This window comes from Podarcis tiliguerta (assembly GCF_965153285.1).
Source record: "Podarcis tiliguerta genome assembly, chromosome: 2".
Classification (NCBI taxonomy): Eukaryota; Metazoa; Chordata; class Lepidosauria; order Squamata; family Lacertidae; genus Podarcis; species Podarcis tiliguerta.
Genome location: NC_139535.1, coordinates 19,851,488 through 19,873,199, shown reverse-complemented (window position 1 = coordinate 19,873,199; position 21,712 = coordinate 19,851,488). Strand labels below are relative to the sequence as shown.

At 46.0% G+C, this 21,712-nt stretch overlaps 1 protein-coding gene across 6 annotated transcripts in view; it reads right to left on the bottom strand.

Moving 5' to 3' along the window:
• The window catches only part of IL17RC (interleukin 17 receptor C), a 38,013-nt gene extending 18,471 nt beyond the window's left edge, over positions 1-19,542 (bottom strand). Inside the window, exons 1-10 of one of the 6 annotated variants that reach the window (XM_083425125.1) lie at positions 18,971-19,542; positions 13,021-13,042; positions 11,982-12,140; positions 10,703-10,786; positions 9,978-10,090; positions 6,073-6,190; positions 5,927-5,971; positions 3,184-3,329; positions 1,641-1,700; positions 8-71 (exon numbers count right to left, since the gene is read on the bottom strand). In XM_083425125.1, coding sequence (XP_083281251.1) covers positions 8-71; positions 1,641-1,700; positions 3,184-3,329; positions 5,927-5,971; positions 6,073-6,190; positions 9,978-10,090; positions 10,703-10,786; positions 11,982-12,140; positions 13,021-13,042; positions 18,971-19,093 — 934 coding nt within the window. In that variant the 5' untranslated portion in view covers positions 19,094-19,542. Of the gene's footprint in view, positions 1-7; positions 72-1,640; positions 1,701-3,183; positions 3,330-5,926; positions 5,972-6,072; positions 6,191-9,977; positions 10,091-10,702; positions 10,787-11,981; positions 12,309-13,020; positions 13,043-18,970 lie in introns of those variants that run through there. The other 5 variants (XM_083425126.1, XM_083425129.1, XM_083425128.1 and 2 more) reach the window with 5 other exon arrangements.
• Positions 19,543-21,712: the final 2,170 nt, after the last annotated feature.

The window sequence follows — 21,712 nt, the reverse complement described above, 5'->3', positions numbered from 1 at the left end:
CGCATACCGCTTGAAAAGGGGCACAGGTGAGTTCGGGGCGAATCTTCTTGGCTTCCGACGTTGGGCCAGACCTATGAACACAATACCCAAGAGAATAAGAGGCCAAATGCGAGGAAGATGTGCAGTCGTGTGTGTGATGGGGGCGGGGAGAGAAATCACTTGGTGAATGGCTGCGCACATGCAGCTTACCACATGGTGTCCTCAGCCATTACGCTTGTTCGCAAGGCCATTTGGGTGAAAGTACAGTCGTACCTTGGTTTTTGAGTGCCTTGTGACTCAAACGTTTTGGCTCCCAAATGCCGCAAACCGGGAAGCGAGTGTTCCGGTTTGCGAACTTTTTTTGGAAGCCGAACATCCGACGTAGCTTACGCAGCTTCCAATTGAGTGCAGGAAGGTCCTGCAGCCAATCGGAAGCTGCGCCTTGGTTTTTGAATGTTTTTGGGAAGTCGAACGGACTTCCGGAACGGATTCCGTTCAAGAACCAAGGTAAGACTGTAACTTATAAACCAGCCCTTAAGTCCTGGAAATAACCACGGCTTAAACCAGAGCATCATTTGGGGACTTGCATCACCAGGTCTGAGGTATTCCAAAAAAGCTCTTACTCATGAAGAAATTGCAAAAAAAAAAAAGTATAAGGACTGTGGCGCTTGCCCTCCTAAGTGACATCATGCTGGGTCATAAGGAAAGGGTTAAGTGAGTGTGAAGTGATTGGCAAGTGGGAACCCAAGGGGAGGAGTTAGAGTTAGAGTTAGTGTTGTTAAGGAGTCAGTCGGGTGTTACAAAAGAGAGGGAGGATAAGTCTGTGGGTTGGGATAGTTTGATGTGAGAGAGTGAGAGAATCTGTTAAGAGGAGTCAGATAGACAGTTGGGATAATCTGTTAGAAGTTATTAGGAAGGTATAGGCCGATAATGAAACTAAGATAAAGAAACTGACAAGAAAAATTATCTGAAACCATAAGCTTGTTAATGCTTATAAAATAAACTTGTTTATTTGGTTTAATGTTAACAACTGTCTGGACTCTGTGTGTGCCCGAGAGAAATGGGTTGGTGGCAGCGGGGAAGCAATCACAGTGGTGGCACAGGGATCAGTAGACCGTCAAACATCCGGGGACCCAGTAAGACCCAGGACTTACTCCGATAAATTGCTATGTGAAATGATTCATGTATGAAAACTGGGATTAAAATTCTGTTAAAAAAATCAGGGTTCTAGTCAGACCTAAACCTTAACCCACTATTTTAGGACATTAGCAGCTGGGCCATAGTCAAATCAAACTTGTCGCAGGTGACAAGATGGTGGCTCTCCCATCAGCCCCAGAAAGCATGATCAGGGGTGATGGGAGCTGTAGTTCAACAATATCTGGAGGACCACAAGTTTCCCACCATGGTAATAATGTGAGGACGGGTATGGCTTAGAACATCGCAACTGCATCGCACATTTAATGCATGCTGAAAGCGACCGGCTTCCTGCAAAGAGTCCTGGGAACTGTAGTTAAGCTAGGAATGCTGGGTGTTGTGGCTCTGCAAGGATAAACTACCGTTCCCAGGATTCTCTGGGGGAAGGCATACACTTATTTAAAGTTAAACGTGCATCAGGTGTATGGCGAGGGAGGAAACTTTGTGGTGTGTGTAAAAATCCTTACCTCCACGCAGAGACAGGGTAACACCTGGTCGATAGGCAAGCTCACATTCTCGTTTCCGGTCTAAAGACAAGACAGGGAAGTGACATGAGTGAGAGCAGCTTAGCGAGAAAAAGCTTGCCTGGTCTCAAATTCTTCTTGCCCCTAGACACTGTTATAAGAATTCTAAGGTCCCAAATATAAAATAAACGTTCATAAATGTACAAGGCAAACACATATATAAGTATATAAACCACGTGTCTGAAATAGTACAGAAGAGCAATCCTGAAGCCATTTTGACTCTCCCAAACCATTTTGACCTCAAATATTTCTCTGCAAGGAGGACGGAAATGGGCAAGCCTCTTCATTGCCTTTTGCTTACCTGTCTTAAGGGCGTATTTGTGTATGAATAGGATGAGCCTGTGACCTGGATTCAGGAATTAAAGTATTAACCATCACAAATGAATGGCCAGACTGCCCAGGTAATGCAAACAGGTACGATTATCAGATCCTGGCAGACAGGATTTCTGCAACAGATTGCCTCCTTCTGTGATGTATGTATGATGTTTTGTGGGGTTGGTCTTGGGCTACAGGGTGGGCAATTTCAAAAGTCTATATAAGGGCTTGCGCACCATCGTTCAGGGTTCTCTCCTCCCTCCTGCGTGTGGTGAGTGGAGACAGGCTTAAAAGGTAAAGGTAAAGGTAAAGGGACCCCGACCATTAGGTCCAGTCGTGGCCAACTCTGGGGTTGTGGTGCTCATCTCGCTTTATTGGCCAAGGGAGCCGGCGTACAGCTTCCGGGTCATGTGGCCAGCATGACTAAGCCACTTCTAAGTAAGACAGGCTTACTAGCTGCTTTTGTGCCTCAATTTTCTCTGGTTGGCCTCTGTTATTTTCTCCTACCAATAACTCACTTAAGGACTCTAAGATACCCCATAAGGGGAAAGGAGCAGTTTTTTCTTATAACAACATTAGGATAAGAAATTTAGTGAAATGTATGACTGACTGCACATCTCTTTTTGGGTTTGAAACAGAGGGAAGGAATTCAACATCAGGCCAAGGCAATTGTTCCCTCAAGGTAAGTATTTCATAGAATCATAGAGTTGGAAGAGACCACCAGGGCCATCGAGTCCAACCCCCTGCCAAGCAGGAAACACCACCAGAGCACTCCTGACATATGGTTGTCAAGCCTCTGCTTAAAGACCTCCAAAGAAGGAGACTCCACCACACTCCTTGGCAGCAAATTCCACTGTCAAACAGCTCTTACTGTCAGGAAGTTCTTCCTAATGTTTAGGTGGAATCTTCTTTCTTGTAGTTTGGATCCATTGCTCCGTGTCCACTTATCTGGAGCAGCAGAAAACAACCTTTCTCCCCCCCTCTATGTGACATCCTTTTATATATTTGAACATGGCTATCATATCATAAGTATCATAAGTATCATAAGTATTTAGGCTTCCCAGACAGAATACCACCCCCCATCTCTTCTCCTGCTTTTCTGGGGGTTCTTCTTCTTCTTCTGAGGAGGAGCATTCAGCTCAGCTTCTCGGCGGAGTCTTCTTCTGCTCACCAGCAATTTAGGTGCGTCCTCGCCCAGCTCTTTGAATGCATTTGTCTGATTCAGATACAGCCACATGGAAAAGTGCTGACCCTCAGGGATGTCCGACACATGCAGCACTGCCATGTCTAACTTCCTGGAGACCTCTAGTCTGGGCACTGCAGGAGAGAGGAGGTGGACATTAATACGCTACATAAATTCACACTTTAGAGAAAACAGCAAGTTAAGTGGCGACATGATACAAGTTTATAAAATTATTTGTGGCATGGAGAAATTGGACAGAGGTTTATTTGTTTTTTAATCCCTCTCGCAGAACACTAGAAATTGTGGACATCCAGTGAAGTTTAGTTTTCTCTAAACTCAGAAGTCCCAAATTCTGTAACCTTTCCCCCCCAGAGGAGTCGCTTCATCTCCTTCATCTTGGTTGGCTCTTAGTGTGGACCCAATTCAAAGTGCTGGTTTTGACCTATAAAGCCTCAAATGGCTCAGGAGAACAATACAGTGGTACCTCTGGTTACGAACTTAATTCCTTCCAGAGGTCCGTTCTTAACCTGAAACCGTTCTTAACCTGAGGTACCACTTTAGCTAATGGGGCCTCCCGCTGCCACTGTGCCGCCGGCACGCGATTTCTCTTTTCATCCTGAGGTAAAGTTCTTAACCCAAGGTGCTACTTCCGGCTTAGCGGAGTCTGTAACCTGAAGTGTTTGTAACCTGAGGTGTTTTTAACCCGAGGTACCACTGTACCTCAAGGACCGCCTCTTTCTATATGAACCTACCTGGACCCTGAGATCATCTTCCGAGACCCTTCTTCGTGTGCCTCCTCCTCAAGAGGTCCAGAGGGTTGCAACACAAGAAGGGGCCTTCTCTGCAGTGGCTCCCCATCTGTGGAATGCTCTCCCCAGGGAAGTTCGCCTGGTGCCTTCATTATACACCTTTAGCCGCCAGGCAAAAATGTTCCTTTTAAACCAGGCCTGCGGTTGATTTGATTGACATTCTAGGCCCTTTTTAAATGTGGTGGGAGTTTTTCTGGGGGGCGGGTTATTGGGTTGTTGTTTTTATTTTGATTATGTATTTTGTGGTTCTATATTTTGATTTTATTCTGTGAACAACCCTGAAACCTCTGAGTATAGGGCAGTATATAAATTCAATAAGCAATAATAAGAATAATTTGTCTTTTTCACAGCTGCCGCAAACTGGATTAGCGTCTTCCCCTGTTACAAATTTTACAGATATCAGATCGTTTCTTTAGTCACTGGAGTTGTGCCTGTAAGCACCTCTGTCTCAGTTCACAGAGTTCACCTTCTCTATGCAGGTTACTCCCAAATTACGCAAACAGGACACATTTTACAAAACGGACATTTGTTTCCAAGTATTCATCAAGCACAGACATGGCATTTTCAAACTTCTCTCTGTGTGGACTCTTATGTCACAGAGTCTGCAATTGTGAGTAATATGAATGTGCTATTTAAGAATGAAAGCTGGGGTTCTCAGAAAGCAGGATGCCAGAGCTCGCACTGGATACGCACCAAATTCCACTCTTGCACAGTCATCTTTCCCCTGACTAATAAAATCTGAATTACGTGGTACTGCTTTGCCTGTATGAAGGTTAACATATCAGGGTTAGGACATGAGTCCTTAATATGCGGAAAAACAGAAAGCTGCACAACACAAACTTTGGACCTCATCCAAGGTGTTGTTCCACTTTTACTCAGAGCAGAAGCAATGAAATTAATGGATGTGACTAGGTTAGGTCCATTTGGACCAACTGAGAGTAGAATTTACTTGGATACAACAGGTGGCTGGGACAACCCTCCTGTCCATCACCTGATGCCCCTATGACATCAGACGATGGACAGGCGAGTTATCCCAATCGCCTGCCAACGTCCCTGGCAAAGTGCCTCCCAAGCTGGTTGTTGGTTGCCTAGGAACCAACCAGGACTTTGCCAGCATTGGACTGGTAAACCTGGTTCATACAGGGATTGGAAGTGTGGTCAAGTTCCCCACGGGAAACTCATTTGCACCTGGCTTTAACATCATCATCATCATCATCATATATTATTATTTATACCCTGCCCATCTGGCTGAGTTTCCCCAGCCACTCTGGGTAGCTCCCAACCGAGTGTGAAAACAATACAGCATTAAATATTAAAAACTTCCCTAAACAGGGCTGCCTTCAGATGTCTTTTAAAGATAAGACAGCTGCTTATTTCCTTCACATCTGGTGGGAGGGCGTTCCACAGGGCGGGTGCCACTACAGAGAAGGCCCTCTGCCTGGTTCCATGTAACCTCCCTTCTTGCAATGAGGGAACCGCCAGAAGGCCCTTGGCGCTGGATTTCAGTGTCCGGGCTAAACGATGGGGGTGGAGACGCTCCTTCAGGTATACACCTATATGCAGAGATTGACTGCATAGGTAACCTGGTTGTGTAGCCAACCTGCTCCCGATGTGACAAAGGATGTCAGATTTGGAGCAGACTGGCACCGTTTGCAGGAAGTGGTCTCTGGGCCTAACTGTGACTCAGGTTGGGCCAAATTTGTCCTGAGGGCTGCAATGTTCCTCACCCCTGTCCTTCTTGGACCTTTGGTTTCGAACCAGAAAAGAGCCGGTTTTAGCCTTAGGAAAGGTTGCCGCTGTGGGAATGTTTTGAACGAAGCTCAGATCCCTATCAAACGAGCCACAGGGGGTTTGGCTGGCTCTGGCTTGTGCCTGCGTCAGGGCAGCGGCACTGATAAGAAGTTGGTGGCATTGCTACATACCTTGGCAGAGGCGGATGGCATCTTTTGCTCTGTGCCAGGTGCAGTCTGTGGGAAGAAAACACAGAAGGAAGGCCTGGAGGTTGGTTGGTTGCTCTGCTCCATTTCCTCAGCTGCTCGCTTCTGGAGCAGGCCTGAAAGGCACTCACCTGGCCCAGAGTGTGTCTTCCGCAAGGGTTGTGCAAACTGATAGCGGGGGTGGGTGAATGCCATGATATGCAACTCCCCGCTGAGAGCCACCGGAAAGCAGTCAAACTGAAGTGAGCCCTGGGAAGGAAGGGAGCAGGAGTGTCAAAGGTGAAAGGAGCACACACACACCTCTCTTTCTCTCTACACCAGTGTGGTGTAGGGGTTGAGAGCGGTAGTCTTGTAATCTGGGGAACCGGGTTCGCGTCCCCGCTCCTCCATATGCAGCTACTGGGTGACCTTGGGCCAGTCACCCTTCTCTGAAGTCTCTCAGCCCCACTCACCTCACAGAGTGTTTGTTGTGGGGGAGGAAGGGAAAGGAGAATGTTAGCCGCTTTGAGACTCCTTAAAGGGAGTGAAAGGCGGGATATCAAATCCAAACTCTTCTTCTTCTTCTTCTTCTTCTTCTCTCACACTATCACGCCCACAGACAGGAACACACACACAGAGGGACCCAGTGGGGCTGCCATCTGTCCCACTTCACCTTTCCCATTGGGAAAGGCAAAGGATGTCTTGGGAACCGCCACTTCCTCCTCAAAGTGTCACCTCCCACCATCACCACTGGGGTGGGAGGTTGGACCAGCCTGCAGTCCTGATGCTTATCTGGGGCTACTGCTTCAATGGTCTCCCCAAACACTGGTCACCATTGCTTAGCACCCTGACAGCACAAGAGAGGCTGGATAGAGCAGCTTAGCGCAGAGCGCAGAGGGAGCGAAGCTCTGCAGCTGTGGCTCATTAAACGTTCTGTGTGTGCTGCTGCTCCAGACACCATATTGGTGATCTTTTGACGTGGAGGGGCTCTTGAAATTGTTTGGAGGGCATGCGGGCTGCCAGTTAGCCACATAAGGCTCCGAGGGCCTTCTGGTGGTTCCCTCACTGCGAGATGTGAGGTTACAGGGAACCAGGCAGAGGGCCTACTCGGTGGTGGCGCCCGTCCTGTGGAACGCCCTCCCACCAGATGTCAAGGAAATAAACAACTATCTGACTTTTAGAAGACATCTGAAGGCAGCCCTGTTTAGGGAAGTTTTTAGTGTTTGATATTTTATTCTGTTTTTAATCCGTTTGGAACTGCCCAGAGGAAACCCATCCGGATGGGCAGGGTATAAATAATACATTATTATTATTATTATTATTATTATTATTATTATTATTATTATTATCGGCAGAAATTGCAGCTGTATGGCCCACCAATTAAGGTCAGCTAAAACGGCATCTAAAATGCATTTGTATATAAGTGGGGCTTAATATATCTTGCAATTTTTGCAACTACAATTCCCAGCCCCCTTAGCAGAGTTAGGATTTGATATCCTGCTTTATCACAACCCGAAGGAGTCTCAAAGCGGCTAACATTCTCCTTTCCCTTCCTCCCCCACAACAAACACTCTGTGAGGTGAGTGGGGCTGAGAGACTTCAAAGAAGTGTGACTGGCCCAAGGTCACCCAGCAGCTGCATGTGGAGGAGCGGGGAAGCGAACCTGGTTCCCCAGATTACGAGTCTATCACTCTTAACCACTACACCACACTGGCTCTATATTTCCCAGGATTCTCCGGGGGCCGTCACGTTCTTTAAACGTATGGTGTGCGAGGATGATTCGCAGCAGGTTTGCCATTCATGAGTTGGCCCCAGTGCTCTGCATAGCTACTGAAAACTAGCAGATGGAGTTAGTGTGGAATAATGGTTACGGTTTCAAACTAAGGCCAAGGAGATCCAAGTTTAAATTCCCACAGCACCATGAAGAAGAAGAAGAAGAAGAAGAAGAAGAAGAAGAAGAAGAAGAGAAGAGTTTGGATTTGATATCCCGCCTTTCACTCCCTTTAAGGAGTCTCAAAGTGGCTAACAATCTCCTTTCCCTTCCTCCCCCACAACAAACACTCTGTGAGGTGAGTGGGGCTGAGAGACTTCAGAGAAGTGTGACTGGCCCAAGGTCACCCAGCAGCTGCATGTGGAGGAGCGGGGAAGCGAACCCGGTTCCCCAGATTATGTGACTACCGCTCTTAACCACTACACCACACTGAAGCTCAAGGGCTGAACTTGGATCCATAGCTGTCAACCTTTTCCTTCTTTTAAGGGAAATTCCCTTATTCCAAATAGGATTCCTCTCAAGAAAAGGGAAAAGTTGACAGCTATGCTTGGATTTGTTAGTCTCTCTCCACTTTTTCTCCTGGGGTTCATATTAAGATAAAAAGAAGAGAACTGCATATGCCTCCTTGAAGGAAAGGAGGAATGAAAATGCAGTAATAATGCAGAACCTATTATGAAAGGTAGCGGGGGGGGGGGGGCAAGGATTTCCATTTATACACTTTATGGAGTACCCATCTCTGCATATGGGTAGGGCAAAGGGAAGGAACTGAACTTGTGGTCAGACTGATTTAGTGGTAGATTAGGGTTCTCTGCCTGTCTGCAGCCGAAACCGGCTCTGCAAGTCAAGTGGAAGGGAGCAAAACAGAGCCTGCATTCCTCCCTCAATCCCTCCCTCCCTCTCATCTATTTCACTAGACAAACACCAGTTTCTTTATGGGCTGGTTCGTCATGGAGCCCTACCTCACTGCTAATCCAGATTCCTGCGGTTCGAAAGCAATCTCAGTAGTTTCCACATGTGCATATTTGGATTTGACCCAATCCATTGTTTCTTGTCCTGGCATACAAGTAGGTGGTTTTTTTTAACCCTGTGTCTGTTTTTCACACTCACTGACTAGTTCATTCCACTCGCCGAACCATGGCAGTACAAAAGGGCCACACGCACAGCTTTCTATTTACCTGCACATTTTTTCCCTTTTTTAAAATAAAAGACTCTTTTGTTTCACTGACACCCCCCAGTGAGTATGTGCAGGTACCTATTTATTTATGTGCATGGGTCTTTTTAAAAATTTCCTCCTTCAGATAAGCACTGAAGCAGAGATCTGATTATATATCGGCTTGAGTCTACATCTCATGTCGTTTGCTTGCTTTGTTGATCTTAGTTGCACACCTCTGAGGCTTAAAAAGTGAAGGAGGGTGAGTAAGACTGTTTAGCAAGGATTCCTGCATTGCAGGGGTCAGATTAGATGACTTTCTGGGTCCCTTCCCACTCCACAGTCCTATGATTTATTTATTTTTAAGTCACCTTCCCAGACACTTGCTTGAAACTCTGTCGTATGAAATTCTGTGTGTGCGCAAACCAAAGGGTACAAGAATAAAGTTACAAAACGGTGTTTATGTTTTCACCACATGCCAGAAGTATGGGTACCAGAAAACAAATGAGAAGCGACAATGGATGCTGGGAGCTGGGTGGGAGAAGAGAACATTCAGACGTACCCTCAAGGAAAAGAACGGCAGGAACCGATTAACAGCAGCTTGGAGTAGGGTTAATTCTAATTTTCAGATTATCCCAGGATACAGGAAATCTGAATTCACTGCTAAAAAGAAATGAGATGGGCACTGATTGAAGGCTCCGTCAGACGGTCAGCGCCTCAAAAAAGGAGGCCCGTTCACATACACAGTAAACTCCAGTGTAAACCATACTTTTAAAGCACATCCAACACACATTTTAAGGGGCATGATTCCCCCCCCCCCAAAAAAAATATTGGTAATGGTAGTTTTTCCCTCACACAGCTATTGTATTTTAGGAAGCTTTTAATGTTTAACAGACCACTGTATTTTAATACTTTGTTGGAAGCCGCCCAGAGTGGCTGGGGAAACCCAGCCAGATGGGCGGGGCATAAATAATAAATTCTAAATTCTATTCTACAACTCCCAACACCCTTAGCAAACTACAGTTCCCAGGATTTGCAGTGCTTTGAAACATACGGTGTGGATCCGTCCACTTGTTCTCCATGCTTACAAACTTTGGATTTCACCAACGGACATTCAATGGGCCCAAATCACTTACCAAATCGCTTCTGTTGTGCCAGTCACCACCAAGGGGGAGCAAAACCTTCATACTGGCGCAGTGGGAGTAAGCGTATGTCTGAGCTGAGAGCAGCACGTGCGCCTGCAGGAATCCTGGGAACAAAGGGAGGGAGGGAGTGCAGGGTGTCAGAAGAGGAATGGAAATAAATGCAGGTACGGACTCTTGAACTGGAGGACTGGTACAGCCATCAATATACTTCATGAGGCAGTTTGAGTCATTCCTCACATTCCCATTGAGAATTAATTAGGCTCGTAGACTCACAAGAGTTTTAAGGGGCCCTGAGGATCATCTAGTCCAACCCCCTGCAATGCAGTCGTCTTTTTTTCCTGGGGGGACGCAGGGGTACGCATACCCCCTAAACATTTTGTGAATCTAAGCTTGGCCTCACTGAGGGGCAGTATTTCAATATGAGTAGGAAAAGCTGAATACCCCTAAACATTTTTTTGGGGGGGGGAAGCACTGTTTATGGGGCTCAAACCTGCGGCCTTGGCATTATCAGCACCACGCTCTAGCCAGCTGAACTATACAAGGTGGTTATTCTCTGTGCAGCAATTGCTATTGTTAACATCAATACTAACTTTCTTGTTTCTCCTCTTTGACTTCTGTATAACTGCACAAGATTTCAAAATATAACAACAACAACAACAACAACAACAACAACAACAACGGGGACTGCTGTAGACAAAGTCTCCTTTCTGGCTCACCTTCAGTGTTGCCATGATGTCTTCTGCGCTCTGGGCTGGTCCTGTCAGCTCCCTCGTCTTGTTTCGAACCCAAGGCAGGTGACTCTACAAGGGAATAAAATGACTGTGTACCCCAAATAATAATAATAATAATAATAATAATGCAGCTCTTGTAACCGTGCAGTATAAAGTAATGGATAGCCAAAGTACAGTGAGATTAATTGGAAGTCAGTTTTTAATTTCTTTTCTATAAATTTTATAATTGTGTTCAATACCAGGAGTATATATGATGATAAGTATATCAATCTTCTTATATCTTATAGTGTGGTGGTTTGTTTGATTTTTCTGTTATTTGTTTGTTTGATTGTATGTTTGTTTACTTGGATGTACATCTGTTTTTCATAAATGTATTTATTTTAAATTAATATTTTTTTTAAAAAAAATAAAATAATAATAATAATAATGCAGCTCAGCACAGTGCAGTGCAGCAGTTGTACTTTTCTCCACTTATTTGTCTGTTTTGTAACACAATAAAATATTTAATTGAAAACTTGAGAGGATTAGACAAATTGACAGGAAATTTGATGGCTGGGCTCTATCTACATCCACAGATGGAGGCAGCAACACTTCTGAATATCAGTTTCTGGAAGCCATAGGATATGAGAGAGGTCTCGTGTTCAAATTCTGCTTGCTGCTTTCCCAGCAGGCATCTGGTTGGCCACTGTGAGAACAGGATGTTGGACTAGATGGGCCTTGGGCCTGATCCAGTAGGCTCTTCTTTATGTTCTTATGACAAAGCCTAGGATGTTCAAAGTACAGTGGTACCTCGGGTTACAGACGCTTCAGGTTACAGACTCCGCTAACCCAGAAATAGTACCTCGGGTTAAGAACTTTGCTTCAGGATGAGAACAGAAATCGTGTGGCGGCAGCAGCGGGAGGTCCCATTAGCTAAAGTGGTACCTCAGGTTAAGAACATTTTCAGGTTAAGAATGGACCTCCAGAACGAATTAAGTTCTTAACCCAAGGTACCACTGTACATGTCCTCCTGTTGAATTCTGGCCTTTCTTCCTTCTGCATGGTTTGGTCCCTTGTGGGGCATGTCTAGGAACTGAACTCTACGACCTCTCAAACCCAACGTGAGAATCACGTCCCACCAGCACTAGACAAACAAGCCTGCCCTGAAGTGGCAGAGGGGGCATGGCCCAGCTAGGACTGAAAGCCAAGGTACAAGGCCGACTGCAGCAACAGCAGCAGGCCAGGGTCAACGTTCAGGTACAGAGCCCTGAGCCATCTTTCTCACCCAGCAGGCCAAGGCGTAGGATCACCTGCACACAGGGGATGCAGTCTCGCTGCTTCCGACACCGAAGTCCGTTCCTCGTCTCCATCTGGGTCATCACTAGGACTGGGTCTTGCCCTGGGTTTGGCAGGGCATCTCCAGGGATGCACAGCACACCCTTTTCTGAAAGTAGGCGAAAGAAAGAAAGAAAGAAAGAAAGAAAGAAAGAAAGAAAGAAAGAAATAATTACCCAGTGAAAGAAGGGTATTATTCAGCAGAATGTGTGCTAGCACCTCCAAACATAGCATTTCGAAGGAACACTCACTACCATCAAAAGAGCCCTGAACCAAAATTCACAGATCCTTCCATCCCTAGAACATAGCCTGAAGCTTTCTATGATTCTATAGGAGTGCTCTGATGGTGTTTCCTGCTTGGCAGGGGGTTGGACTCGATGGCCCTTGTGGTCTCTTCCAACTCTATGATTCTATGATTCTATGGATGAGAAGAAGCTTGTGTTGAATCCAGGGGTCACAAGACTAAGGCAGTCTAAAGCTGGTTTTCTTAGGTGACGTCCATGTGAAATATTTGGCACGTTTTGGGTTGTGCATGTGGCCATAAGATGTAAATTGCGGCCAAATGATGACAAGAATGCTTTTAAACAAACAAACCCTGTAGCAAAAGAATCCCACGCATTGGGCTTTAGGACAAGTCAAGTCAATGGCAGTCTTCACACTTGGATTTAGTCATGCTTACCTTTCCTCCACTCTTTCCAGGCAAGATCATCCGTGCTTTAAAGCTACATGTCTGAGCACACTTTTTTCCCCCCCTCTGGAGATTTCCCCACGAAAACCGCTCTTTAAAGCACAATCGGAACATACGGCAATCCTCAGAAAACCTAAGTTCTCTAAGCGATTTAGCACTAAAGATTAAAAAATTGCTCCGACACAGAGCCTTCATGTGTGGATCTGTGTCTGGGCAAAAGGTAGGTGTTGATAAGCCCATAGATTTATCAAGATAAAGAACAGGGATGAGAATTATTAATTTTTTTGGTACAAACACTTACCCAATAGCTGGCAGTCAAGACCCTATAGAAGGACACAAAAGGGACAGTTTCAAGAGCTAGTAAAGAGACTATCGCAAGTTGAGCTCCTTTTCTCCCACCCTGCAACACACCCTGCCAGGCTGAGTCTAAAACAACATGCCTTCCAACTGTTATTTCATTGTGAGGACCAATTTCTTGGGTCTATGAAAGCTGTTCCCAATGCAAGACATATTGGCTTAATAAGGTGGGGAACCTGTAGCACTCCAGGAATTGTTGGACTACAACTCACCTGTTTGTACTGACTGTTTTAAAGAGCATTGTTCTGCTTTTCCCTTACTGTAAGCTACTCTGGGTATTCTGCTATATCTTTTGCTCTGAGAAGTCAACCAGGAACCTCCTTTCCACCTGCACATCTGGTTTAGGACTATATTATTATAGGTTTGCAGGGAAATCAGTCTGGGTGATATCTGTGGGTCTCTTCCTTTTTCATAATATTTTTTTATTAATTTTAACATATAAATTATAAAATGTGCCATAAAACATCACTTATACAATCTTTTTAGACTTCCATCAGCACCTCTGATGATCCACTGTTTTAACCACTTCTTATGCATTTCTTAACTTTATATTGCCTTTACATCTCTTAACAAATCATCCTCCCCCTTGTCCATTTTTACAATACTTCTAATAATACTTCTCACAAAACTTTTTGCAACCCTACAAACGTCGTCTGTTCTTCACAATTACCGTATTTTTTGCTCTATAAGACGCACCAGACCATAAGATGCACCTAGTTTTTGGAGAAGGAAAACAATAAAAAAAATATTCTGAATCTCAGAAGCCAGAACAGCAAGAGGAATCGCTTCATAGTGATCCCTCTTACTGTTCTGGCTTCTGGGATAGCTGTGCAGCCTGCATTCGCTCCATAAGACGCACACACATTTCCCCTTAATTTTTAGGAGGGAAAAAATGAGTCTTATAGAGCAAAAAATACGGTACTTTTCAAATAGTCCGTAAATTTACTGCAGTCTTCCGCGAATTTCTGGTCTCGCCGGTTTCGAATCCTTCCTGTTAGTTTATCTAATTCTGCATAGTCCATTAACTTCATCCTCCATTCTTCAATCATCGGTAACTCTTCTTCCTTCCATTTTTGGGCCAATAATATTCTTGCTGCTGTTATTGCATATAAAAAGAGCTTACATTCCTTTCTGTTTATGTCACTCCCCACAATGCCCAAATCTGTGAGTCTCTTCCAAACCTGTGATTCTGTATCTGTGAGGTTAGAATCTATAAAAGGAGAACTGTTAAACTGGTCCAACCAGCTCCTTTGTTAGGGTAATGTCTTTGGCCAGAATCACCAGCATCTTAAAGAGTTAGCTAAGAATAAATACGTTGCCATAGAGACAACTGAAGTTACTTCCAGGAAAGGATCCAGGCCGTTCCCTACCAGCGTCACCAGGCTACCTGCAACATCACCACACACCTAGTTTTGGTGTGTGAGTTTTGGCTGGTGCTAGAAGCAGGAGGCAGGGAGGCCTGTCTTGCTCTGTGCTGAACCCAAAGCTATGGTTCGGAGATCTCCCTGGAAACCTAATGAGGAGGCAAGGCCTGCTGAAATGTCAATGCTACGAGCCTCTCCGCGCTATGTTCAGGTTGTATATATGCGTAAAGAAAACCACGTTTCGTAAAGACACCAGAGTCTCCATTGACCTTCATTCCAAAAAAACTGAATTGTGGATTGGTGTAAGCCTCCCTAAAGAACTTCATTAATAAGAAAATGGGGTGCACCCAACAATATATATATACATGTATGATTCCAATGGAAAAAACATAATGCCCCCATGAAACATACAATCTAACTTTTGATAGTGGCAATGGCAACAGAGGCAATGGCACCTGAGTCATCTAAATAACTATATGTAGTTCCCGGGGGTATCCTCCATTGTCTCTCAAGACAGACAGAGGCCAACAGCAATATAGAAAGCACATTATTATTATTATTATTATTATTATTATTATTATTATTACTACACATCCTTCACCAGCAGGTCCCAGGGCAGCAACACAAAATGCAGCATTAGAAACAGTTCAAAACAGATTACAGCAGCAGGAATAGGGTGGGCCCTGAATACACACATACAATACGATATGATACGATACGGTAATCTTTATTGTCATTGTCCCATACAAACAAAGAAATTGAAAAATCTACATCAGTCATTCAAGCATCCAGCCTGCTATCCCAGCCTGGTTAACCCCCTAAAAACTCTGTACCCCATAATTAAATACAATATACTCCCACAGAGACTACCTTACACTGCGTTTAAAACCAAAACTGCATTTGGATAAAAACTGTTTCTCAGGTGGCTAGTCCTAGTCTTTATAACTCTGTACCTTCTTCCAGAAGGCAGAAGCTGAAATAGATCATTTCCGGGGTGCGTACTATCCTGCGCTATCTCTGCCGCTTTCTTATGACACCTGGAAGCATAGATTTGATCCAAAGTGGGAAGAGTGCACCCAATTATTCTCTCCACAGTCTTTACAACCCTGGACAGCATTGTTTTTCCCCTGACCGTGCAGCTCCCAAACCACACACACAGACCATAAGTTAATACACTCTCAACAGTACAATGGTAAAATGCCATCAACAGGTCCTTTGAGAGATTATTTTTCCGGAGGATTCTCAGAAAAGATAACCTCTGCTGTGCTCTCTTCATCAGGTCTTTACTGTTTTCTCCCCAGGTTAGGTCATCTCTCAACTCCATTCCCAGAAATTGAAACGCAGAGACCCCTCAGGTGTCAAAGGCCAGGGTAAAGAGGGAATTTCATAATTTAGGGGCTGCCACACACAATGCCCTCTCCCAGGCCACCACTACCCAAATGTTTGAAGGAGGTGAAACTACCAAGAGTGCCCCCTCTGCTGATCTTAACATCAGGAAGGGTCTGTAAGGAAGGGGGCGGTCTCTCAGTTATTTGGGGGGGGGGTCTAAGTAATTTAGGACTTTAAACACTAGCACAAACACCTTGAATTGGGCTGTTTTGGAAGAAGGGTGAACTGAGTTCTAAAGGCAAGCCCAGCCAGTCATTTGGCTGCTGCATTTTGGAGCAGTTGAAGTTCCCAATCTGGAAGTTACCAGAGAGCATGGAGTACTGTGTCCGAGACATCGCTGTCCAAAACAGGTAATTGCTAGCGAAACAGCTGGAGCTGAAAACAGGCTCTCCTAACCACTGAAACCAGCTGGGCCTCAAGTGACAATGTGGGATCCAGGAGTGCTCCCAAGCTATGGACCTCCTCTTTCCAGAGGAGTGCAACGCTGTCCAGAACAAGCTGCTCTCCAACTCTTGGACGGAGAACTTGGGGACACATAATACCTCGGTTTCAATTTGTTGGCTCACATCCAGACCATCTCTATTTCCAAACATCTGTCTAGCATATCAGCCGTGTCTCCTAGTTCAGATGGAACACAGAGAAAAAGCTGGGTGCCACCCAAATATTCTGACACTCTCGAAGACCGCTCCCAGTAGCTTCATACAGAAGATTAAACAGTGTGTGGTACAAGGTGGAACTCTGCACAACACCATGGGAAAGCTGTCATAGTGTCGAACAGTAACAACCCCATAGCTACTTCCTTAAATGGCTCTGGAGGTTGGAGCAGAACCACTGAGGTTCATCGCCCTCAACCCTCACCTCCTTGAACTGTTCTAGAAGGAATTCAGGAGAAACACCATCAGACCAGGTTGGCTGACTGGGACCCCCATATTCTGAGCTACAGTGGGGCAAAGCAGAAGGGGCAAGGGCTTTGATGTAACTAGTTCTATTCATTACCTCAGTAGACCTTTGCTCTCTCGCTCTCCCCCCCCCCCACCTACCATCACGTACCCCCAACATGTGCTGGCCAAAAACTGGGTTGCACATCTTCCGGGCCGCAGTCTCTCACATGTTTTGGCTCTGTGCTCTCACGTGAGATCCCCCAAAATGGGATGTCCCGTTTTTATAAGGACAGTTGAGGGATATGCCATCACAGCGATGGCAGCCACATTCTTCTCCCCCCACTGTCCTTGAGACGTTAATCCCCTTGTTTCGATATAATTTTTTACTAAAGATTTTCTTGAATTACAAAAGAACGTGCAATTAACCCCGCTCGACTCACAGTGGCAGAACACAGACAAAAAAAGGCAGATCGAACCACCTCAGCCGGAAACCACCCAAAGTGGTTGCAAACACTGTCTCTCACTCAGGGAGAGCAACAGTACTACTACTAAGTGGCAGTATCTGTGTGTTGGACTTTTCAACTTTTGCAATGTCCTGGCGAGGGACGTTGCCATCTTGGCTTGGTACAAAGGCTTGCGGCCTTGTTTCCTGAGCCTTGACAACTGCAGTCACCTGAGCAGGTGACGCTTTTCGTGGCAGGTGAAATTGGCAGCAAAAGAGCGGCCTGCTTAGTTCTTGCGATGCCAGGCTTGCTGTTAAAGGGCACAGAAGCAGAGCCAGGAAAGGAGGGGGAAGCACTGCAATGCCATAGTCTCGGTACACAGGCGCCGAAACCTTTTGTTCCTGCCATGCTGTCTCCATGGCCACAAGCTCGAGGAAGCCTCAGCCGCCGGGCTGCGGCAATTGCTGAGTAAACAGCAATCTAAGAGGCCTTGTCAGAGTATACCAGGTAGAGCAGGTAGTTCCTCGTCAGTCTCTCCTAGCAACCACAGCGCTCCTTCCCTTCCACAGGGCAGTCGCCAAAATTAGGCAGAGAGGCCATGATGGGCAGGGGAGAGGAAGCCTCAGGGCTGAAAGGGTCAAAGGCAGTGCAGGGGAGATGGAGAGAATTGTCTCTCTCCCCAAGGCCCATCCAGCATGTTCAGGGCACAAAGAGCTCAATATTAACAGGGACTGCATACACAGAATCCTGGGAGCTGTAGCTGACTGCTCACAATTCCAGGCATCCATAACAAACCACAGTTCCCAGGATTTTGGGGGGGTGTGCTATAAATGTATGGTGTGTACACAGCCCCAGCTTAAATGTGACATCAGGGATGTTTTTAAAGAACCCCACCTCATTTAAAAAAGGTTGTGGGATTTTGTTACAGCTGAGAGAACTATACAGTGGTACCTCAGGTTACATACGCTTCAGGTTACATACGCTTCAGGTTGCATACGCTTCAGGTTACAGACTCCGCTAACCCAGAAATAGTGCTTCAGGTTAAGAACAGAAATCGTGCTTCGATGGCGCGGCAACAGCAGGAAGCCCCATTAGCTAAAGTGGTGCTTCAGGTTAAGAACAGTTTCAGGTTAAGAACGGACCTCCAGAACAAATTAAGTTCTTAACCCGAGGTACCACTGTAGAGGGTGGCAGCGGCGTGAAGCATGGTAGTTTGGCTTGGGACCTGGGGTGAAAAAACGCCATAGCTGTCAACTTTTCCCTTTTCTTGCAAGGAATCCTATTCAGAATAAGGGAATTTCAAAAAAAGGAAAAAGTTGACAGCTATGAAAAACGCTCCAAATTGGGACTCTCGCTATTTTGCTTTCGAGGGAACCAGCTGATTTTTGCCAGCGCACGAGAGCCAAAAGCCAGAGTGCTGGATCCAAAAACATTGGGATGTTCCAGGATCCAATCAGAAGCAGGGAATGGCTTCTAGAATTCCAGGATGTCCCGCTTAGATCAGGACAGTTGAGCAGTATGAGAGAGGTGGATGTAAACCGCCGGTGATGGCAGTCTTCCTCAAGACCCTTTCTGGAGGTCTGGACGCGAATTCCTTCTCTGGGAATACAGCCTATGCCACAAACTAAACCACTTCCCCCATTTGAACAATCACAATAGCTCATTTAGAATAAGTTGAACTTCCAAGCACATCATGTGGTGTGTGGCATGGCCCTGCCAATGATGCCAGCCAGTCAGCCAGCCGTGCCCTTCTTCTGGATACTCCATTCGCTGACCCTCCCTCCCCGACCCCAATTCTTCAGAAGGTTTGTACCTACCTGAGAGCAGTGGACAGACTCCAGAATATTTGCAGGCTGAAGGCAGGCAGAAGGCAGGCAGACTAGGACAAGTGGCAGGACCCAAAGCCACATCTCCGCCATCCTTCGTACCCCACAAGTCATTGTGGGGATGACGGCGGCGCTGCTCCTTTCATCGCAGAATCTGCCTTTGCACAGGACGAATTAGATCGTGCCTGAATAGCACAGTTGGCACGCAGCTTGATAAATATTTCCTCGTTTCCACCACCTGGGAGCTGGTTTCTTTCCAGCGTTTTATGTCTAAGGAGCTGGCGCAGGTGCCGGCAAACAGGTCCTACGCCAGGGCAAAAGATCCAAGCTGAAAGATCGGGAAAGTTTTCCTATCTGAAAGAAGACTTGAGGATCCAAGGAACCGACGCGCCACAATCTTCACGGCAACTCGTTTGACAGGGCCCAGCTTAGTCAATCTCACTCCCTTTTTGCTACTACCAGAGAAATTGCGTCAAAGGGGAGTAAAGGTGGAGAGGGCGTTGCAGAAACTGGAAGGGCGAAGGACAGGATAGCCTGGGCACAGCGCCAGCAACCTAGTTTAAGAGAAGCCCCAAAGGGTACAAGGATTAAATGCAGGAAGAAGTATTCATAGCCAAGTTCGGAGCTGTCAGATTTCCTGAATGGCAGCACAGCAAACCTGATTTGTTTATTTTTTTTCAGCAGAGGTTTTCCATCAAAGCTGGCAAAGGAACTTGTTGGGTCTAACTTAATTTTTAGAATCAGGTAGGTAGCCGTGTTGGTCTGATGCAGACGGAATAAATTTTAAAAATTAAAAAATTGTCCAGTAGCACCCTAGAGACCAACTAAGTTTATTCTGGGTGTAAGCTTTCGTGTGCATGCACACTTCTTCAGATACCTAATTTTTTATTTTATTTTTTAGAAGGGCATGTCATTTTGCTGGCTTGCATTTTGCCAGCGTACTATGTATGCTATGGATCTCGAACCCTCAGTGAGTTAGGGGCTTCCTCTGCATGCAAAGAAGAGGAAGAAGAAGAGTTTGGATTTGATATCCCGCTTTATCACTACCCAAAGGAGTCTCCTAGCGGCTAACATTCTCCTTTCCCTTCCTCCGCTCTTAACCACCGCTCTTAACCACTACACCACACTGGCTCCAATGGAGAGCTCCTGCGGGGGTGAAGTCAAACCACTGGAGAATCACTGCGCCTGCTGTGGCTGTAGAGACCAGTAACTTGTAACTGCTGCCTCCAGAATATTTTTTCGTTACCGTATTTTTCGCTCTATAAGACGCACCCGACCATAAGACGCACCTAGTTTTAAAGGAGGAGAACAGGGGGGGAAATATTCTCCCCCTCTCTGCTCAGCGCCTCTCCAGCAAAGCAGGAGGAGAAATGGAAGGGGCTCCGTTTCCCCTCCCGCTTCGCTGAAGGCGCAGAGAGGGAAAGCTGCGCAGCGCCTCTCCAGCGAAGCGAAGCAAAGCCAGGAAAGCAAGAGGGATTGGTGCGCACCGATTCCTCTTGCTCTCCTGGCTTCAGCGAAAGCTGTGCAGCCTGCATTCGCTTCATAAGACGCACACACATTTCCCCTTACTTTTTAGGAGGGGAAAAGTGCGACTTATAGAGCGAAAAATACAGTACATTAGCAGCACTGAAGTGACCTCTCTAGGGAGCAAGTTTTGGCTGTGTTTTCCTGGACTGCCCAGACAACAGGACCCCACTCTTGGCCTCGCTGATGTGGTCCAAAGGTAAGCAGAGCAATACATTTAGCTTTTCCTTCACCCACAAGGCAGCAGAGGTTTAGGACCAGAGTTTTCCTTCCCTTAGATGGGCTACCTTCTCAGGTTGACAAGCTCCATCTGCCCCTCACTTCCCTCTACAGCAAGTGCAGAATCTGCCTTCTTGACCATTGGAACCAGGCTTGTCTGCTCAATCTGCTACAACCTGTCTTTGCAGGTTTCAGAGCCAGTGTGGTGTAGTGGTTAAGAGCAGTAGACTCGTAATCTGGTGAACCGGGTTCGCTTCCCCGCTCCTCCACCTGCAGCTGCTGGGTGACGTTGGGCCAGTCACACTTCTTTGAAGTCTCTCAGCCCCACTCACCTCACAGAGTGTTTGTTGTGGGGGAGGAAGGGAAAGGAGATGGTTAGCCGCTTTGAGACTCCTTAAGGGTAGTGAAAGGCGGGATATCAAATCCAAACTCTTCTTCTTCTTCCATTGTCTGTTGAGGCAGATGGATGCCAACAACTTAAGTCAACAGCCTTTGGTCTTTTAAGACCCAAGACCCCACCACCATGCAAGATGGGATCTGTAGCAGGGTGGGAAAAAACTCATTGCCACAAGCAGAAATTGGTTGTCAACCCATGCCGCAAAAGTTGTGTTGCCAATCTGCCATGTGTAGTTGCCATACTGGAATCCAAGATTTCTGCTGCTGACATTTTAATCCATATTTCAGCCTCCCGTTTGGGTTAGAAAACTAACTCCAGTTAGAAAAATAAATGCATGCATGAACCAGTGAAATCAACTGCAGTATAGCATCCCTGTTATCATTTACTTCCTGAGACTAAAAGGGTGCTTGTAGCACATAAAATACCCCGGTTGGGCCAAGTTTTCTAGAGAAGCAATTTAAAAGGAAGATAAAAGTGAACAATTTCCCGAACTTACATAGGAAGAGAAAGCCTGGTATAAAGAATGGGAGTTAAAATAACAACACACAGGAAAGTGGCCCCCCCACCTTGCAGTTTCCTCATTAAAGGAAGCT